This window comes from Abramis brama (assembly GCF_963993115.1).
Source record: "Abramis brama genome assembly, chromosome: 5".
Taxonomy (NCBI): domain Eukaryota; kingdom Metazoa; phylum Chordata; class Actinopteri; order Cypriniformes; family Leuciscidae; genus Abramis; species Abramis brama.
The window spans coordinates 41,011,158-41,030,762 of record NC_139967.1 but is presented as its reverse complement, the minus strand read 5'-3'; the positions used below and the strand labels follow the sequence as shown (position 1 = coordinate 41,030,762).

Sequence of the window (19,605 nt, the reverse complement as noted above, 5' to 3'; positions counted from 1 at the left end):
AAACCTAGACTAAAATGATAGCATTGACATTAAACTAATTGTTATAATATCTTTAGATTTAAACCAAAATGGGTGAATAATTTTTACACAAGATACTATTCAAATGAGATGTAAAACTGAGAGTTGTCTCTCTCACACTTCAATAAATGCAACTTATTTTTTGTTTCAGACTGACGTCGCAGGCCACAGAGGAAGATAAGTGGTAAGGGGAATTCTCATGTCCTCTCTCTTCCATGAACGACACATTACATCACCCTAAATTAACCCCGAAGCACTGTCCAGACTCATAGGCTGAATCTAAATCCAAGTATGAGTAACAGTACAGTTTTACATTATTTCATAAAGCAGTGTACTGAAAACTTCAAGTATTAAAAGGTATTAATAAGCTTTTAAAGGCAAAACTAGCTACAAAACACACTAGCTCTATAGTTTCCTTCCCACCAGTTTTAGCTGCAATCTTGTGAGTGGTGTGTAGTTGCAGCATATGATCGGTCAGGAGCACATATGGGTGGCAGCAGCAGGGACTGAGGCGTTGTGTGTCCGCCCAGATGGCTCACAAGAGACTGGAGCCTCATGAAGCCTCTGACAGGAGCTTGTGAGGGCTATTTCTGCTCTGGCACTGACTGCAGTTACGCATTGTACAAGTCATCTGTTTGGCTTGTAAGTGTTTGTGAGAACAGCTTTGTAAGTTCTTCGGCTGGGGTCCTAGCTGTCAGAATAATTTTCTGCGCACTGTAAAGTATTTCAACATGGACTGAACCGAGCACTTGCTCCCCCTGCTGGAAATGACACAGTCAGTTTTAAACTACGATGTTTAAGTCAAAGGATTGATTAGAACAACAACATTAGCTAGTGAGTTTTGGCTGAATGATCTGACACCTGGGTATTTATACAGATATAATAACGTAACATGAATTTAGTTCACCCAAAAATGAAAAGTCTGTCCTCATTTACTCACCCCATGTAGTTCCAAATCTTCTTTTGGTCATCTTTGGACCATAAATGAAGATATTTTTAATTAAATCTGAGATTTCGGTCCCTCCATTGACAGCTACGCAACTACCACTTTGACGCTTTAAAAAGTTCATAAAGAGATTGTAAAACGAATCCAAATGAATTGAGCCGTTTAGTCCAAATTTAGTTCACTTGATAAGATGAACAGATATTGAATTTAGGCTTTAGTTGCGTGGACTGTCAAGGGAGAGACAGAAATCTCTTAGATTTAAAAATGTCTTCATTTGCGTTCTGAAGAAGAACGAAAGTCTTACAGATTTGGAACGACATGAGAGAATTTTAATTTTTTTGGGTCAACTATCCCTTTAAATTTCTCTCATTCTGTTATTCTCTCTCGCAGTAGCACCATGCAGTTTGTCATACTGTCATATATGAAGCAGCTCGGTGTAAAAGGCAAGGAGTCTACTCGAGGGCTGGAGCACAAGCCCAAGCTAATGAATCTTTTCCCTAAGATAAAGGTACAAACTCTCAGCAAAAATCATCACTTGATCTCCAAATGACTCCATGAAACCAAATAAACTAAACCAGTGTCTCTTTGCTCCTTAATCAGAAAAGTATAAAGCCTGAGAAAGATGGAAGTGAGGAGAAATCAAAGAAAACAAGGTTTCCTAACGTTTTTCCTCAGAGACGGCCGAGCAGGATTGATGCTTCATCACGTAAGTTGATGGTTAATTTAATGAATGGTCACACCAGTGGTTCTCAACCTTTTTGACTCAAAGGCCCACCATTGTCCAACACAAATATTTGCAGGCCTCCCATTTTGACTAAGATATTTCCTCTGTTATTTCTGCTCTAATTGACACAAACTTTTTTATTATAAGTGTTGATATTTTAAATTAACCATTAATTTTGTTATTCCATAAATACAATATTAGTGTACATCTTGAATATTATAAGTGAACTTAAAAGGGCAAAAAAAAAAAAAAAAAATCTACCATCATTTCCCAGAATTTTTTTTTATTTGTTTCAGTTTTTGTTATGGTGAAATTTGTGTGTGGTATAATTCAGTTCCTTGTGAAGTTATTGTGGGTTTATTTAACTTCCCTATTTGTGACCATTTTTAAAGGCAACTACCTATTTGAAGAGACTTGAAAGAGACACTTACCATTTAGGATTGGATTATTTTACTACTGCTGTATAGTTTTTGATTGTTGTTGGTACGAAATTTCACAATTCTCAGTTCCGTTTTCAATACCATAGCAAAAATTCCTAGCACAACTATTATAAAGTTTAAACACAAGACAAATAAACAGTCAGTAATAAACAAATCACAAGCAAGTACAAATAAATACAATAGAACAAATAGAATAAATACCTTTTTCAGGTAGGACTAACAGTAGTATTCAGGTAAGAAATACTACAGAAATTAAATAGGGTGATTAAAAGTAAAAAGACTGTATATTCTTCAATGAATTAAATATATTTCTCCTTATTATATATATTTTGTCCCAACTCTTTACATCCACTTAAGACAATTCTGTCAGCTGTCCTTATCGTCGAGCACTGACACTGATTTTGTTCTCTCTCTGTCTCTCGCGCTGCAGTCAGCAAGGCTCTGGAGCCGAGGCAGCGTCTGACAAAGCCTCAGCTGCCGCTGGGCACTGGAGAGCAGACAGACGGGTCGTCTCTTCCCATACGGGGCAGTCAGTCCAGCGAGGGCTCAGATGGCAGCGCTGCCCTGGTCACGTCACCTCCTTACAGCGCTCCAGCAGCACAGGGCACAGACGGCATCCGAGAGTCTGAAACTGGTGAGAGACGCTTCTCGAATCATTGCTGTCAAGTGTCTGTGGTCCACTATCAGATTTAAATCAAAGAAAGTAAACTCAATTACAGGATATGCTAAATTAATAACCAAGCTGACCATGTAAATGTGAGTGTCGGCTGAGAAAAGCTGCCCACTGAAAATCAACCATGTTTATTTTCTTGGTAACACTTTACAATAAGGTTCCATTTGTTAACATTAGTTAAATTGAACTACAGTAACAATAAAAATACTTTTAAAGCATGCTGTACTAATACATCATTCAAATCAAAAGTTGCATCTGTTAATGTTATTTAATGAACCCCAGGCAGCTAACAATGAACGGTTGAACGTTTTATTTATGTGAGCCATCTTTGTTACCAAAGATTAATAAATTCTGTAACAAATGTATTTCTTGCATTAACTAATAGGACCTTAATGTCAATTTTTCTCTCTTCTATTTTCTCTCTCTACTGTTCTCGTCCCTTTCATTATCTGCCCTGAATGATTTCTCTTTCTCTCCTTTCTTCAGTATTTCCGCTTTTTCTCCAGAAGCTGTATTACAGAAACATCCTATCTTAATTCCTGATTTAAGATTTGAAAAAGTTACTAAGTGAAGTTACTATGATTATTTAACAGATAGGATAGGATTCTTAGTTAGGATGTTTATGTAATACAGCCCCAGGATTGTATTTAGATGTTTTTATTTGTTTTCTTTGTCTGAGCTCTCCTGGGTTATCAGGGTCACGGCTCAGATCTGCTGACTAACCCTTTTCAGATAATAATTGCCAATAATTGTCAAATTGTGCCCACATTTATAGAGAAGAATTTTTCCTGTGTGTGCCTTTCATTGTCTGCGTAATTTGACAAAATTATAAGACGTCTGTCTTTAAGAAGCTCCTTCGGCTACACTTTATTTTAGTGGTCCACTTTAAACATTCTGCTATCTATAAGTAACTTTGCAACTACATGTCAACTGTAGCAAACGATTAGGGTTAGGTGTTAGGGTTTGGGTTAGTAGAATACGTTGATGTCTAGTTGCAAAGATACTTATAGTCAGTAGAATGTCTTTTGTGGGAGCATCGCAATAAAGTGTTAGCAGATATTACACAGACAGTCTACTAATACTCTAATGACTGCTAGTTAACATGGAGTTGCAAACTTACTAATTGTTAGTAGAATCTCTGAAGTGGATCATCTTCAATTTAGCACTGATTTCATGAGCATTTCTTTTTCTGACACATTGTGCATCTCTCTGACTGTGGATTAGGTGGACTTCCCTCTTCTGCACTGACCAGAATGGGAGAGGGTTCCACCCCAGGAGATTCGCAGGACTCCTCCTCTTCAAACACTCACTTTGACTTCAGCCCCTGCACACTGGAGCATCTACAGGAAGAGGATGCTGAGACCGACAAGTGAGTCAAACGATCACCATCCAGGCTCATTTTAATAAAATATATATTTTTAAACTAAACACAATTCAAATTGATCAAATTTCATCCGTGTTCCGTTTGCTCAGTCAGTATCTTGTATGTCCTCCTCAGTTAAAGCATGTCCTCCTCAACATGAAGCGTGTGACGCTGAATATAATTTGCAAAAGAGGAAAAATCTGGTATTTCATACTGACTGGATTTCCAAAAATATATATATTTTTTTATTGGATAAAACCACATTTAAATATTTTTTAGACTACAAAAACTGAAACAGCTTTGGTTCTGAACAACACTACCGTCAGTTTTATTTATTCATTTTCTTTATTTATTCAGCAAGGACACATTAAATTGATCAAAAGTGTCTGTAAAGATATTAATAATGTTACAAAAGACTTGCTGTTCTTTTGAACTCTCTATTCATCAAAGAATCCTAAAAAAAAAATCACAGTTTCCACAAAAATATTAGTCAGCACAACTGTTTTCAACACTGATAATAACAAGAAATGTTTCTTAAGCACCAAATCAGCATATTAGAATGATTTCTGAAGGATCACGTGACACTGAAGACTGGAGTAATGATGCTTAAAATCCAGATTTGACATCACAGGAATAAGTTACCTTTTAAAATGTGTTAAAACTGATTTTTTTTAAAATTGTAATATTATTTCCTGAAATTACTGCTTTGATTTTTGATAAAATAAATGTAGACTTAGTAAACATAGAGACTTCTGTCAAAAACATCCTACCAACCCCAAACTTTTGAATAGTAGTGTCTATAACCCTTAAATATACATCCCTGTGCTTTGCAGAATTATCACTCCAAAACATTTATTTGCATTGAATTTGGATTTCCGTTAAAAGCCGAGCATTCGTTGTCTTATAATCAGGCTGTTTACAGGCCTCACAGCTATTTTTGTTCCTTATGTCTCCGTTGTGACGATGCACATGTACCGTTTGAACAAAGCATTGCTCTGTGGTGCTCTCCTCTGTAAATGATCTTATTGGGACAGACACAGAGAATTAAGCTTGTGCCTCATGACTGGGGCTCCTGAGGAGAGAAAGGGAATGCTGACGACATGTGGTTTTGGTATGTTGGGATTGTTACTATTGTAGGGTAATTGGAATGTGATTTACCTTACAGGACGCAGGACACCGGCACCCCCAGGCCTGACCGGAGGTAAGTGCTCTTTGTGGTCGACCAGTCTGGGTAATAACAATAACATCAACAACATGTGCAACAAACTGACTATTCACATATATAATATGTAAATAAAACATCAAAAATTCTGAGACCACTAGTGTTTTTTTGTTTTTCTGAGTCATAATTCAGCACTTGCAGCTATTTCATTAGAATGAAATAAAATAATGTTAATTTAAGTAATTGTAACAAAGTTCAAGTTGAGGGAAGTAGGAGGCGAACATTAAACGTAACTCTAATCATAAAATAAAGAAACGAAAGGGGTGGCAGCAGCCGACTGCGGCATATAAGCATAATAAACATCAACGTAAAATATCCAAAGCTTTCGGCCCTGCTTCAAAAATGTTTTCATTTAGTAAAAAAGAGCACTTTATTTGACAAAAAAAAATGCAATGTTTGTTGTAAAGGAATTGTTATATTTTCATTTGATTACATTTAAAAGGATTGATTAAATTTTTTTAAATGTATACATTTCTTTGAATGATAAATTGGCAATGAATCATAAAACACAGAATCCAGTAGAATTACATCAGACAAACAGGATGTAGGAAAAAATTTAATAGATTTTTTTGGGGAAAGCCTATTATTGTTAACATTTTAATAAATTTGTTAAAGTTTTATTCATTGAATTGATTAGACATGCATTTGATGAACATGTTTTGTCATTGTGTTTGTACAGCAGGATTGATCCGCTGGGCTCTGGAGAAGTGCAGAGTGAGGATGATCAGTGTGTTGAGGTGGAGCTGGAGCCTTCTAACTGGCAGACGCTGGTGAGCAGAGACGTCCTGTCCACACTTACCCCTCAGGAAATCAAGAGACAAGAGGTCATCAACGGTGAGCGACAAGTGTGGTGTACTGTATGAGCAGTGTTGGGGAAGTTGCTTCCTAAAGTATCACTGATTTTTTAATTACTTTTCATATATTTAAATCAAGCTATATGATATGGACGAATGATGAACACTGTTTTTTTATTATTAAATATCAGATAAATTACAGTTATACGGTTCAAGACATAAGTCACCTTCTGTTATGTAATGTGGATCTCTTTCCATTTAGTTTCATCCTATTATTACTTTTTATTTTTGATTGAAACACTATTCGGTATTGGACGTTAATGTTTCTACCATTATAAATTAAAACTGTATATGTAACACAAGTAAGATTATGAATATATTTTTTCATATTTTATTTTTTATTTCATTTTATTGTTACATTACTATTTTCTTATTGTAGTTCTAGTAAAAAATAATGGTGGTAGGGTAACAAAACAAAACAATGGGAGAGTAATGCCTTACTCTCCACGCCACTGCTCCAGTTATCAGCGTGATTTCTTTTGTAATTTTGTCGGGCTCAATCAGATAAGGTGGGCGGAGTCAGTGTAAATAGCCTCTGCCAACAAGGCAGAAGTATTCTGATTACTCCCAACAGTGTATAAGCATACATTCAGTTTGAGAAGCTTTTTTACTTGCTCAGGGGCAATTTACCAGTGCAAACCATCCTGTGTGACCGCTGTTCTCCTCTACGTCATTGCTTTCACAGAGTTGTTCTACACTGAGAGAGCACACGTTCGAATGATGAAGGTTCTGGAGAATTTGTTTTACCAGCCGCTGATCAGAGACAACATCCTGCCTTCTGCAGACATCAAAAGCATCTTCAGCAACCTTGAGGAGATCGTTCAGCTGCACAGTAAATCTCATAACTTCATAGACCTGTTAAATCCTTCAAAACCCTTGAAAAAGCATGCCTTCTAAACACTGTCTTCCTTGTTTTCTCACTTCAGTGTCTCTAACGGAACAAATGGCCGCTGTTCGGAAGAAGAATGAGACGGCGCTCATTGACTTATTAGGAGACGATCTGCTTTCCTGGGTAAGAAAGGAAGAGATACAGCGGCAGGTAGTTTGAAACGGGGCACAGTAGCATGAAAATGTGAAAAGTGAAAGCTGTCATGCGGACCCGACTACCTGTAGTTCAGTTGCACTGGAACTGTGGTGATGATTTACCTTGAATATGAGCGATGAGAGTGAGTGTGCAGTGCAAAACCAGGTTGTACTAGTCTAAGGCAGTAAAGCTGTTTTTTTGAAAATGGTAGCTGGTTTAAAGTGGCTGATCTAACCAACTAAACCAACTTGATCAAGCTAACGACCAATTCGACCATGAATGAGTAGCTTTGACCAGCCAAGAACCATCTTAAACCAGTTACGATTAGATTTTCCAAGGAGGAAATTTCACATTAGCTTGTGTCTTCACCCACAGTTCAGTGGGGAAGAAGAGGCGAAGATCAAGAGAGCTGCGGGCACGTACTGCAGTAATCAGCCTTTCGCCCTGGAACTCATCAAGAGCAAACAGAAGAAAGACCAGCGCTTCAACTCCTTCATTCAGGTCAATGGCTTACTAGTCCAGTGGTTGCTTTCATAATTGTTGGTAACTCTGCTTGCTTTTAGTCATTTGTGTTTCATATCTGGCTGTTGCCAGATGGTAAATGTCATTTTCATGTTGAAGTGTTTGTATTGCAGGAGGCAGAGAGTAACCGTAATTGTCGCAGGCTGCAGTTAAAGGACATTATTCCTGTGGAGACTCAGAGACTCACAAAGTATCCCCTTCTGCTAGAGAACATCGCCAAATACACAGGTACAGCAGCCTCTTTTAATAATAATATGTTAAATATTAAAATATCTGCAAATCTAACAAAAAATATTTATCATGTTATGTCCTTTTCATTAGCAAAACTACATAATATTAAACTTACTACTATCTTAAATATTAAGATATCTGCAAATCTGACAAATAATCTTTACCATGTTATGTTCTTTCATTGGCAAAAATACAAATTAAATTAACATTAATATCTTAAACAGTAAGATATATCTGCAAATCGGACAAATATTCTTTAACATGTTATGTTCTTATCATTAGCGAAAATACATGGTAACTCTTTACAATAAGGTTTCATTAGTTTAACATTAGTTAACTACTTATGGACTAAGATTGAACTTCTACAGCATTTATTAATCTTAGTTAATGTTAATTTCATCATTTACTACTACATTATTTAAATAGAAAGTTGTATTTCTTAACATTAGTGAATGCATTGTGAAATAACAAACAATGAATGACTGTATTTTATTAACTAACATTAACCAATATTAATAAATACTGTAAAATGTATTGCTCATTGTTAGTTCATGTTAGTTAATGCATTAACTAATGTTAACCAATTTGACATTATTGTAAAATGTTTACCAAATACATAGTTATAATTAATATTAATATCTTAAATATGAAGATATCTGACAAGTATTCTTTACCATGTTATGTCCTTTTCATTAGGAAAAATACATATTTTAATTAATAACAATATTTTAAGTACTAAGATGTCTGCAAATATGACAAATATTATTTACTGTGTTATGTCCTTTTCATCAGCAAAAATACATATTATAATGATAATATTTTAAATAGTAAAATATCTTCTAATCTGACACAAATCCCCCCAAAAAATCTGTTTGTCCGTTTCACTGGCAAAAATAAATGTTGCTATATTGCCACTGTGTTTGTGTCTGTGACTCAGATGTGGCGAGGTCTGTTTTTGTTTAGAGCGTTCACATATGAGCCCCGTTTCACACATCCTGCATCTGTGTAACATCAGCAGCAGAATGATGTAGTGCTATCACATTAACTGCATTTCTGCTACAGCTCAATTCAGGAAATGATGACATAAAATAGCAGCCATAAATTATAAAATGGCCATTTGAAGTTGGCCAGTAATTATTACAAACTAAGTTGTCATGAAATGTAAATTTTGCATGGGGTAAAGCAAATCACATTGCAAGACATGTCAAATTCTCACATATTACAGAGGACCCTGAGGAGAAAAGTAAAGTGAAACGGGCTGGCGAATGCTGTCGAAAGATTCTCACTCACGTCAATCAGGAGGTGAAAGAAGCCGAGAACAAACAGGTGAGTAAATAACACAGTGGGTGTTATAACTCAGATCAGACCATATTGAACTGATCCCTGATCATCTGCCGTCCCCAGAGGTTGGAGGACTACCAGAGACGCCTGGACCTGTCCTCACTGAAACAGAGCGAGAACCCCATGATAGCGGAGTTTAAGGTGAGACCTCGTATTTACCTAATTGAAATCCATTTTATCAACACAACAAAAAAACAGGAGCTGTATAACAAATTATCACTCGCTATCAACAAAATTATGATTTTACTCTCTATCTAGAACTTGGACTTGACTAAGAGGAAGATGGTGCATGAGGGACCACTATCCTGGAAGGTCAACAAAGATAAAACTATTGGTAGGTGTGGCTTGTCACAGAATTCACCTGGGGCATTCAGGGCTTTCGCACTGAAGGAACATTTCATAGTTTCTATAACTATTAGTGGAAGTGCCCGCTTTCTTGGTATGTTCGCACCGCAGGAACGGGGAACTTACAGGAACACTTTTTGGGGGAACTAAATTAGCTCCTACCTCAGAGTAGGGTCTAACCCAGCACAAAAGGAACTACCAGTAGCGTAAGCGTAAGTTGAAGGTCAAAGTAGATGTTGTTCGCAGACAGTCAATGAAAACCATAGGCTGGAATTATGCAAATTTGTTACAAACCTATGTAGGTTTGTGCAGACTGGAATTACTGATAATGCGTTTCAGGCAGTTCAGAATCTTCTTTTGGGAAAAAAATAACTATTTTATCATGCACTTTGATCTTTGAAAATTTGGGTTCGTACAAGGTGCTTAAAGTGCTTGAAGTACAGTACTTGAATTTGACTTTTTTAAATTAAGTCCTGGAAAACCCTTGAAAACAGCCATGTTTTTGAAGAGGTACTTGAAAAGTGCTTGAATTATTGTAATAATAATAATAATAATAATAATAATAATAATCTTTTCACGCAAAATTAACACGGCAGCCCTTCTGAGATATAGAGCTATTTTGCATGGCTATGAGCATGATATTAAGTTAATGATAAGTATATAATACAACTTTCATTCTTCAGGTCAATCATATATTCATGGAAAAAAATCAGTTTGAATAAGGAAGGCAATATCTTTGTCATAGTATCCTATCAGGAGGGGGATTTCCCATGCCTGACAGCGCTGGTCAGTGGATTGATCTCTATGAAGTGAAACATCAGATAACACATGTAATTTGAGTAAAAAAAAAAACCAAATAAAATACATAAAAATAATAACGATATTGTTTGTTAAGTGCTGATTGTAGTCCTTGAAAGTCCTGGAATTTCATTTTACAGAATCTGTACGAACCCTGTTACATACACAAACAGCTATCTAACACACTACATGAAAGTAGTGTCTGAAAAAATCATAATGGGGCCACTTTAATGTTATATTATTGTGAAATGATTACATATGGTATGTGTGTGTGCAGAGCTGTACACATTGCTGCTGGAAGATATATTGGTGCTACTTCAGAGGCAAGATGAGAAGCTGATCTTAAAATGCCACAGTAAGAATCTGGCAGGCACCGCTGAGACCAAACACATCTTCAGCCCCATCATCAAACTCAGCACTGTGATGGTGCGCTCGGTCGCCACCGGTAAGACATAGTTCATGGACATTTATCAGATCATACTTTTGAACAACATCTCAAAAATCATGTCTTCCATAATCTAGGTGTTTAATGGCTTCTAGATTAAAATAAAAGCAGATTCAAGGGTAGGTTGAAATAACATTATTGTCTGAATGTATTACAGACAACAGGTCATTCTTTGTACTGTCGATGTCTGATAATGGAGCCCAGATCTATGAGCTGATGGCCCAGACTGTATCTGAGCAGAAGACGTGAGTACTGATCTTTTTACCTATAATTCCTTTTTGTCTGCCCTTTTAGAGTGACCGCTAAGTGTTTGTTATTCAGTTTAAGTGAACAAAATTCACCTCAGTACGTTTAGCCTCCAAAACAGTGGACGAATGTTTGTGTTATTTACAATTCACAATTACATATAGTATTTATTATTATTTTGAATTAGCTTTTATTTTTATATATTCAATTTTCATTTTAGTTTAGGGAATTTTGTTGTGTGCTTTTGTTTTTTCTAGTTTTTTAAATATTTCTATGTAGCTTTAATTTTAGTAAATGAATTTATTTCAGTTAGTTTCCAAGACAACATCTATAAAGTTTTTCCATCTAATATTTTCTTTCAGCCTTATTTCAGTTACCGAAAATGATTTTTAACCATTTTAGTTTACATTAAATGGGTCAGAAATTACAAGAGGTAAATTGTAAAAATTTACTATAAAAATATCCTGCAAGTTTCAGAACTCAAAACTTCCTTGTTAGACAAAAAACAGCTTTTATTGAAACCAAGCTCAGAAAACGACTTTGTCACATTGTTACACCTCATAGTGTGATGAAAGACCACCTTTGCAGAAGAAAATCAGTGTCTACTTCTACATCATTGTCTATTTAGCCCCGCCCACCAATTTACGCATGTCATGTAGTAGTAAACACTAGACCGACGCAAACACAGGATTACTCCAGCAACAAGACGATGGAGATGCCTCTGAGGATCACAAAACATTTTGAAGCGCCAAGCTGTGGAAAAACATTTTCATTTTATCGAAAAGGGTGAATAGCCTATAAGAACCACAGTGCGACAAACAATGGTACATTCATTCATAGTTCTGTTTACACGAAACTCTGTAAGTCATCCATTGTCAATTATAACTGTAGTAACTCCAAGTACGTACTTATTTCAATATGCAAAAATATGACCCAATCATAGCAATGAGCTTTTATTTCCAAGTCTTGAATACGATACATCCATCAAAAGAGAGAGTCAAAAATAGGATCGAAAATAGCTTATTGCTTATAAATTAGGATGTAAAAATCATGATAACTATATAAGTGGACCTCAGAGAACATAACATTTTAAAAATGCAGCTCATGACCCCTACCTGTTTTGATTGTTTGATCTTCCAAACACTAGGTGGCAGCGTTTGATCACACAAAGAGCAGACTGCATGAAGACCAAACTACACAACATCATTCCATTACTTCAGACCGAGTAAGTTTAAGGTTTCTACATCATTTATATAGTTTTATAGGCAGTAAGTTAATGTGATGACATGACATGTTTTGCAGTGTGGAGCGTGAAGAGGTCGAGTTGATCAACTCTGGTGTTCAGAAACTAAACAAAGACGCTGAGCCCATTTCTTTAGGGAGCATTCAGTCTCCAGGTAAACATTTTTTTCGTTTGTTATTTCATTTAATTCAACTCAGGATGTTGTGCAGTGCATGCATTTAACTGTCTGGCATTCATTTGCTTCAGTAATTCATTAAAGTATCAGCATAAAGTCTGGTCTGCATTGCTCACTTAAACGGGAAGAGACCATCTCACTGTTGTACTGCAACTAGTGACAGATTTTTAAGATGTGTAATGCAAGTAAATATGAAATGGATACTACAGTAGAAGATGAGCAATAAAGTGGTAGTTCATTCAAATATGAACATAATGCAGTTGACTGCTAAAATATGGCAATTGGCAGCACATCCAGTATCCATTGTAGATATATAAGGGGTCTTTCCCACTGGGCACATTTGCTACAGTCTGAATCTGAGTGCAGTTGTTCCCATTGGCAGGGGGTGTTGGACTGGTTTCACACTCACTTGATTTCATTTGAACCTCAGTGCATTTGTGTTCATCTTGCTTTCAAACGTGCATGGCGCATGATGGAAAGCAGAACGCAAGTCAGTATAGTGTTTTTTTTATTTTTATTAATTTGGTGCCATTATGTGCAGCAGAGTGAACGAAACTTGTCTACAGTAGAGCTGTACGATTCTGGATAAATTGAGTATCACAATTTTTTTGTTTCAAACAGAGATCACAATTCTCCCAGGATTCTAAACACAGCTAAACAAAATAACATGTAATTTACTAAAGGTTCTGACTAAATATTAATTGCTGCAGTCTATTTAAATTATGTAAAAAAAATATAGGTTTGAATGAATGATTCAATGACTCACTCATAAATACTTCATTTGTTTCATTACTGGATGAATCAGCATTTCTGAACAAATCTTTTGAATGAATGATTCAGTGACAAATACATTTTTTAACAGTCACTTGTTGACTTGCCACGTAGTTGCGTAATGATGTAATCGCTATTTAAAAGCGCCAAGTTACTTTCAAAAAGTGATTTGCTCTATTTTGATTGCTTCCGTTGGCATCAGTGTTAATATCCGAACGTTAATGTTCCGGTATGATTTTGTCAAAGGTTTAATAGACATGGCCGAATTGTTGTCATTTAGGAATATGATCGTGTTGCAGGTGTTTGAATTGAGACCGCGATCTTTTAACGATTAATCGTGCAGCTGTAGTCTACATGAAGGCTTGCAAATGGACTCTTTTGAGGAGACAGCTGATTGTGAGCCATTCATTTGCTGCTCTGATTCACTCACTATGTGCGATTTACACTTCACACTCATTCTCACTCATATTCAAGGTAAATCATCACCGCTGTCATCCCTCACATTATTAATGACGTCATCGGCTAAAACGCATTTGCATTTTGTAGTGCAGAATCAAGTTTGAGTTACTTTCATATTCACACGAATCGCGCCACAGTTCCATTGCAACCGAAATCAGAACACGTCCTACAGGTAGTCTGGGGTTCGGTATCGTGGTGCACTCCCGGGTCCACATTATAGCTTTCAGGTTACCAATTTTTCATGCGAACCATGCTACTTTTCGAACTAAACTGCCAGTGTTAAAGCTCCCTAATACTCATGAATATCTAGTTTATTTGGCTAGGAGCCTCGTAAATATGTTTCAGAATTGTTTTCTTCAATTTTGTTGTATATTTTCCTTAGAAAAAGATGACACTGAGGTCATGTCTACTGAAGTCATGTCCACTGAGGTCATGTCAACCCCGCCGTCTAGTACCAACCCGTTTGAGACCAAATCTGATGAGGAGGATGAAGAGGAAGAAAACTCAGTACCGGATCAGGCTGAAGATGATGAAGAGTTTGTGGTGGCTGATATGACCGATCGACTGACATTACTGAAGCAGCGCTCGAGACAGGGCATCGCCATAGATGAGGACGAGGCCGAGGCCTTTGAGCTCCAGCCACTCAGAGCTGATGAAGCTCTCAGAACACGTGAGTAGAAGACTCGACTGCTACGAGCCATCCCTCTCACGTAACTGAAAACTTCATTTGGATAGGGACAACTTAAATCCAGCAAATCAACTTGTGGGATTAACTGTAACCCTGTAAGTGTGTAGAGCTGTTACGACACGTCAGTGTAATCGTTGACGTCGATTAGGAAAACAGATTGATTCGACACACCCGTGCTGAATGAAAGGAACCTCACTGGACAGCTAGTTGCCTGCCAAGTCTTACATTGTGAGAGCCACACTAAGCTGTATAATTCTGGGTTTAGTTTGAATTGCGTTCATCCAAAGAACCTCCGGAGTTAGGTGCGAGATGCGAGGCATTTAAAGTCGTCGTTGGTGGTTGTTTAACTCTTTCCCAGGCAGTGTTTTTAAAAAAAGTTTCCAGCCACCGCCAGCATTTTTTAAAATCATTTTCACAAAACTTTCATGGCCCCCAGAATATTTTGTTGTATGAATATCTCAACATGCAAAAGAAAGAACAGAGCCTCTGCTTTAAAAGAAAAACTTTTTTCTCAAAGATTACATCCGGATCGGATTCAGAACGATGATCAAAACATAGATCGAGTCCATCAACACTCAGTCCTATAGCTCGTCATTTCATTTGGTAATGTTAGGCAGTTTTGATTTATATGCTGTTTAATGTTGATGATCACGTTATTTTACATAAGCATCTGCTTACATATGCTATCGCTTGTTTTTGCTTCTTCTTTGCCTGTGTTTTGATCTGGAGATTCTGTACTCTTTCAGAAGATGTGTAATAGTGCCTCCTACCGTATAACAGTGAAAACACGGAAAGCCGGAAAATTCCGTCGGTGGCAGGGAAGCGTCTCATAAATGATGGAAAATTCCGTCAGTGCCGGGGGAAAGAGTTAACTAAAGGATTAAGTGACTAATTAGAAAACAATCAATAGATTAATCGTAAAAAAAACAAACTATTGATGAATCGATTTTCAAAATAATTGGTAGTTGCAGCCCTATATATCTGTCGATTTCTCAACTCATTTCTGTGTTCTTTAGTGGCGACACTGAGGCAGCTCCTGATCAACCACATGTCCAGTCAGGAGGACACAGACAGAGACCCCGAGAGAGGAGAGCAACGGGAACACGTGGCGAGGACGGGTTCGCAGCAGAACAGCGCTGCGATCGGGTCCACTGTTGAGAACGGCTCAGAGAGGGTCGAGAACAGAGGGGAGAACGCACAGGAACTGCCCTCCGGAGACACGGGTTTCTTTGAGACGTCTGAGGATTGTGGTGTGTATTTGTCCTGTTTTTTCAAAGTCATCAGGAGGGGCCTTTATTATTTTATGATAATGCGCAACTGACCGCACATTATCCTGCTTATTACATGACTACGTAACACATTGAAAAGGAAATGGACAAGACTACAGAGTAAATCAAGAGACATGAAACTAGCACAGATATGTAGAACATTGATTGTGTGGGACAACCATCAATTTGTAAAGTTCAACAGTCATTATAGAAAAATTATTTTCCGCAAGAATTAAGACCAAACATCAGTGGCGTAACTTTGTTTTAAAAAGTGGGTGGGACAGGTGGGGTGGGGGTTGCTAATAAAATGCTAAATCAGATATATGTACAATAACATTACAACGTCCAGTAATTTAAATAGTAGGCTACATGGGGTTTAATTTGCCGTTTAATGAGATGAAGTATAATGTATATAGTATAATGAGATGTTGTCAGTGCCGAGAATTTTCGTGTGAATAAATACATTCCGCCTCTTTGAAAAACGTGTACCTTAATGGTCCAGTGGTAGAACTTTCACCTTCCATGTCAGAGCTTGTGGGTTCTAATCCACACTCGAATAGTTATTTTTTTCTCGTATAGTTTATTTTTCTCATCAAAACCGATTATGTTCATCAGTGGTTGTATATCAAGCAGGGACACGATTGTGTGCATTATGTTTTGTGATTTCACCAGAACGAATAGAGTATCCGCAACGGATTGAAGCGCGCGTCCGAGTGGAGACAGTGCGGCGTGTGCGCGAGCCACACGAAAAAACACTGTATCCGCGCCTCTGATCGCAGCGGCAACGAGCACTTTGATCACTTGATTTAAAAAACATTTCAGCGCTAGATCGTCTCTTATTTAAAAAACGAACGAAATGAATGCTCTGCCAGTTAACTGGAGATGTTTTATTTATTTGTAGAATTGGTACATTCTAATGTTTTAAAAAGTGGTGGGGACATGTCCCACCCGTCCCACCCGCAAATTACGCCTATGCCAAACATGCTTAGTTATAGAATTAACAATTATTAACTGGTCATAAATAGTGGAGTAAGTTTATGTGATGTTTCATCCACACCAATAGGTGTCAGTATAAAGACCAAGACTACTGTTAAATTGATCAGTGAAACAAGTGCTCAAAATAGTACTTCTTTCAAATAAGTAATTTCTTTGCAACCATGTAAAATTTCTGTAGTTAGAATGCGTTTAGTATGAATGTAACCCGGCCGGAATAAATTGTCATTGTCATGTGACCTACCTGTGTCAGCCGCTTCACTGCCATTCACAAATCCTCTCCTGTGGCCTCATGGGATCGAAAAGTATGTTGTATGCACACTCCAGAACCTCTGCAGTAGTAGTAGGTTGTCTGGGTACTTTTTACCTACAATTTTATTAGGGGTGGGAATTGGCAAAAATGTGACGATTCGATAGTATTGCGATATTTGGGCCACGATTCAATATTATTGCGATTCTTAACATATTGCGATACAGCAAGTATTGCGATTCGATTCTGCGATATATTGCGATTCATGCCCCCCATATTATTCAAAGGCATTACAAAAATTAGGAAAATAAGACTGCTCAACTCACTTCAAATGTCACATTTAATTCTGTGAACATTATCTTCTACACATTAACTGAAGTGTTTTTATATATCTAAATGGGCACTCTTAAAATCAGTAAATCAAGCATTATATTATGATAATCAAGCATTAGCCTATTTAATGATATAACTTCAGTAATTAGAACTAAAACTTGATAATCATGCATGAATGCATATTTGTCATTTTAACTGAACTTGCTTAAGATATTGTTGGTCATTCAGTGTTTCTGTAAAACAATAAAAAATAGTAATTATTATTAAAAGATAATCCTATTACTAATTCTACTACTAATAATGACAATATACAACCATAGTCTATAAAAAAAAATATATAGTATAGGCCTACAACACATGAGCTGCTGGGTTCATGAATGTTAATCACCTTGACAGCGTTCGTTCGCTCTGATTTGCTGAAATTGAAAACAGGGATGATCATGAGTGCCATCCAGTAAGATTGCCGTTTGCGCATTAGTTCGCCCACTACCGGAGAAACCGGCATCTCTTCTGCTTGTTCTTAAAAGCTGAATAATCCCAGATGAACTCAGTTATTTTGACAGGAAAATACAAACAAGAATATCATGTAGCACGTCAATTTTGCGTGGTATAATGTAAGACTCTTTCTCGCTCTCTTTGCGTGCGTGAGAGAAACGCGACAGCGAGCGCGCGCCTTCACACTAGAGTTTACGGTACGTCACACACAGGTACGCTGAGCTGAATGATCGCTTGACAGAGAGCGAAACTCTCAAGCGCTCAGTCAGTGTTCAGCGAGTGGAAATATATCTATGCTAAACTTATACTTGGCATCTACATTTTCATTTGAATTTCCTGTTGAATGCACGACAACAAAGCACCGCAACAAGCGCTTCATTGTGGATGTAATACGCAAATGCAAATTATCAGAGTAAACTCCGAGAAAACCAATGGAGAAAACCCGAAAGTAAAACAGATAATTTTATAATTAAATATTGCGATACTTTGCGCTACTGTATCGATATAATTGCGTGCGCAAAATATCGCGATACTGAACAGAATCGATTTTTTCCCCCACCACTAAATTTTATGAATACTGTGAAATCGGACATGCTTCTCTCTTCACCCAAACCATATATTACAGAAAATAAGTTGCACCAGGTCAAAATGACATTTACATTATATATTGAGGGGAAACAAACAGATAAGTTGCATCTACTGTACTTGTGTCAAATTGTATTACATTTAGAAATAATGTAAAATACTGGTAAATAAAAAAAATGTTTACAAATAGTATAAATAAGTATTTTAGTGTATACTAAACTGTATTTTAGTTTATTTATTATAAACAAATTTATTTAAAGTGAAACTACCAGCTTGTGGGAAATGTGCAGCTACACACATGATGTGTGTGTACCTTGAAATGCAGTGCAAGTCGCTTTGGATAAAAGCATCTGCCAAATGCATAAATGTAAATGTAATCTTGGCCTCATGTACCACCTTCATTTGGCACAAATCCAAATGTGTGCACTTTGCATGTTTTGCATGCTTGATTTATTCTTTGGAAAGTACTGTACTGTTTACACTAACTCTGTAAGTAGGCAAGTATGCATGTTTGGAAGCAGCCTACTTTTTGCACTACATTTACATTTTCTGTTGACATAACCTGTAACCATTGGTCTCATTCTCTGCCAGTCTCTGCAGGCAGTTACATGGTGCTGGAGGTGTATGGAGGCTCAGGTGAGAGCAGCACAGATGATGACGTGCAGGGCAACAGCGGGGAGCCAGCTGCCGGAGGAGACTCAGGCATTGACTTGAAGAAGCTCCTCTCTTCCTCCTCTCAGAGCAGCGGAGGACCTAACCTCAACAGACAGATCATGACCCACATACGTCTACTACAGGCCAACCTGCAGCACCTGAAGGTGACATGTTGCCCACCAAGAAAACCGGTCACGAATATACACATACACAATGACCAACAAGTATTTCGAGACTTGTGTCTCACTTAAAATGTATCAATTTGTATTATATAACATGGCAGAACCAAGTGGCATCCGCTAGATATTTTCTCATAAGTTTACTTTTCAGGGACAATTATACTGTATTTTAAAGGTACACTTTGTAACTTGTGGCCCTCTAGTGGTTAAAAAAAACTATGGCATTTAAAATAAATTTTACATAGCAAAAAGTTACATAGTGTATCTTTAATCAACTGGTGTTTGGGTGGTTTTAGTGGATGTGTGAAGTCAGTTCTCCT

General features: G+C 37.1%; 1 protein-coding gene across 4 annotated transcripts in view; it reads left to right on the top strand.

Moving 5' to 3' along the window:
- Positions 1 to 19,605, top strand: part of arhgef12b (Rho guanine nucleotide exchange factor (GEF) 12b) — a 79,398-nt gene that overhangs the window by 56,930 nt on the left and 2,863 nt on the right. For 3 of the 4 annotated variants that reach the window (XM_084115022.1, XM_084115021.1, XM_084115019.1), the window contains 21 exons: positions 170 to 202; positions 1,355 to 1,472; positions 1,565 to 1,670; positions 2,559 to 2,762; positions 4,026 to 4,170; positions 5,330 to 5,365; positions 6,066 to 6,220; positions 6,926 to 7,072; positions 7,167 to 7,252; positions 7,640 to 7,765; positions 7,900 to 8,014; positions 9,243 to 9,343; positions 9,422 to 9,499; positions 9,617 to 9,692; positions 10,779 to 10,946; positions 11,104 to 11,191; positions 12,340 to 12,417; positions 12,495 to 12,589; positions 14,223 to 14,510; positions 15,545 to 15,778; positions 19,044 to 19,270. In XM_084115022.1, coding sequence (XP_083971148.1) covers positions 170 to 202; positions 1,355 to 1,472; positions 1,565 to 1,670; positions 2,559 to 2,762; positions 4,026 to 4,170; positions 5,330 to 5,365; positions 6,066 to 6,220; positions 6,926 to 7,072; positions 7,167 to 7,252; positions 7,640 to 7,765; positions 7,900 to 8,014; positions 9,243 to 9,343; positions 9,422 to 9,499; positions 9,617 to 9,692; positions 10,779 to 10,946; positions 11,104 to 11,191; positions 12,340 to 12,417; positions 12,495 to 12,589; positions 14,223 to 14,510; positions 15,545 to 15,778; positions 19,044 to 19,270 — 2,704 coding nt within the window. The remainder of the gene's footprint in view (positions 1 to 169; positions 203 to 1,354; positions 1,473 to 1,564; positions 1,671 to 2,558; positions 2,763 to 4,025; positions 4,171 to 5,329; positions 5,366 to 6,065; positions 6,221 to 6,925; positions 7,073 to 7,166; positions 7,253 to 7,639; positions 7,766 to 7,899; positions 8,015 to 9,242; positions 9,344 to 9,421; positions 9,500 to 9,616; positions 9,693 to 10,778; positions 10,947 to 11,103; positions 11,192 to 12,339; positions 12,418 to 12,494; positions 12,590 to 14,222; positions 14,511 to 15,544; positions 15,779 to 19,043; positions 19,271 to 19,605) is intronic. The other variant, XM_084115020.1, reaches the window with a different exon arrangement.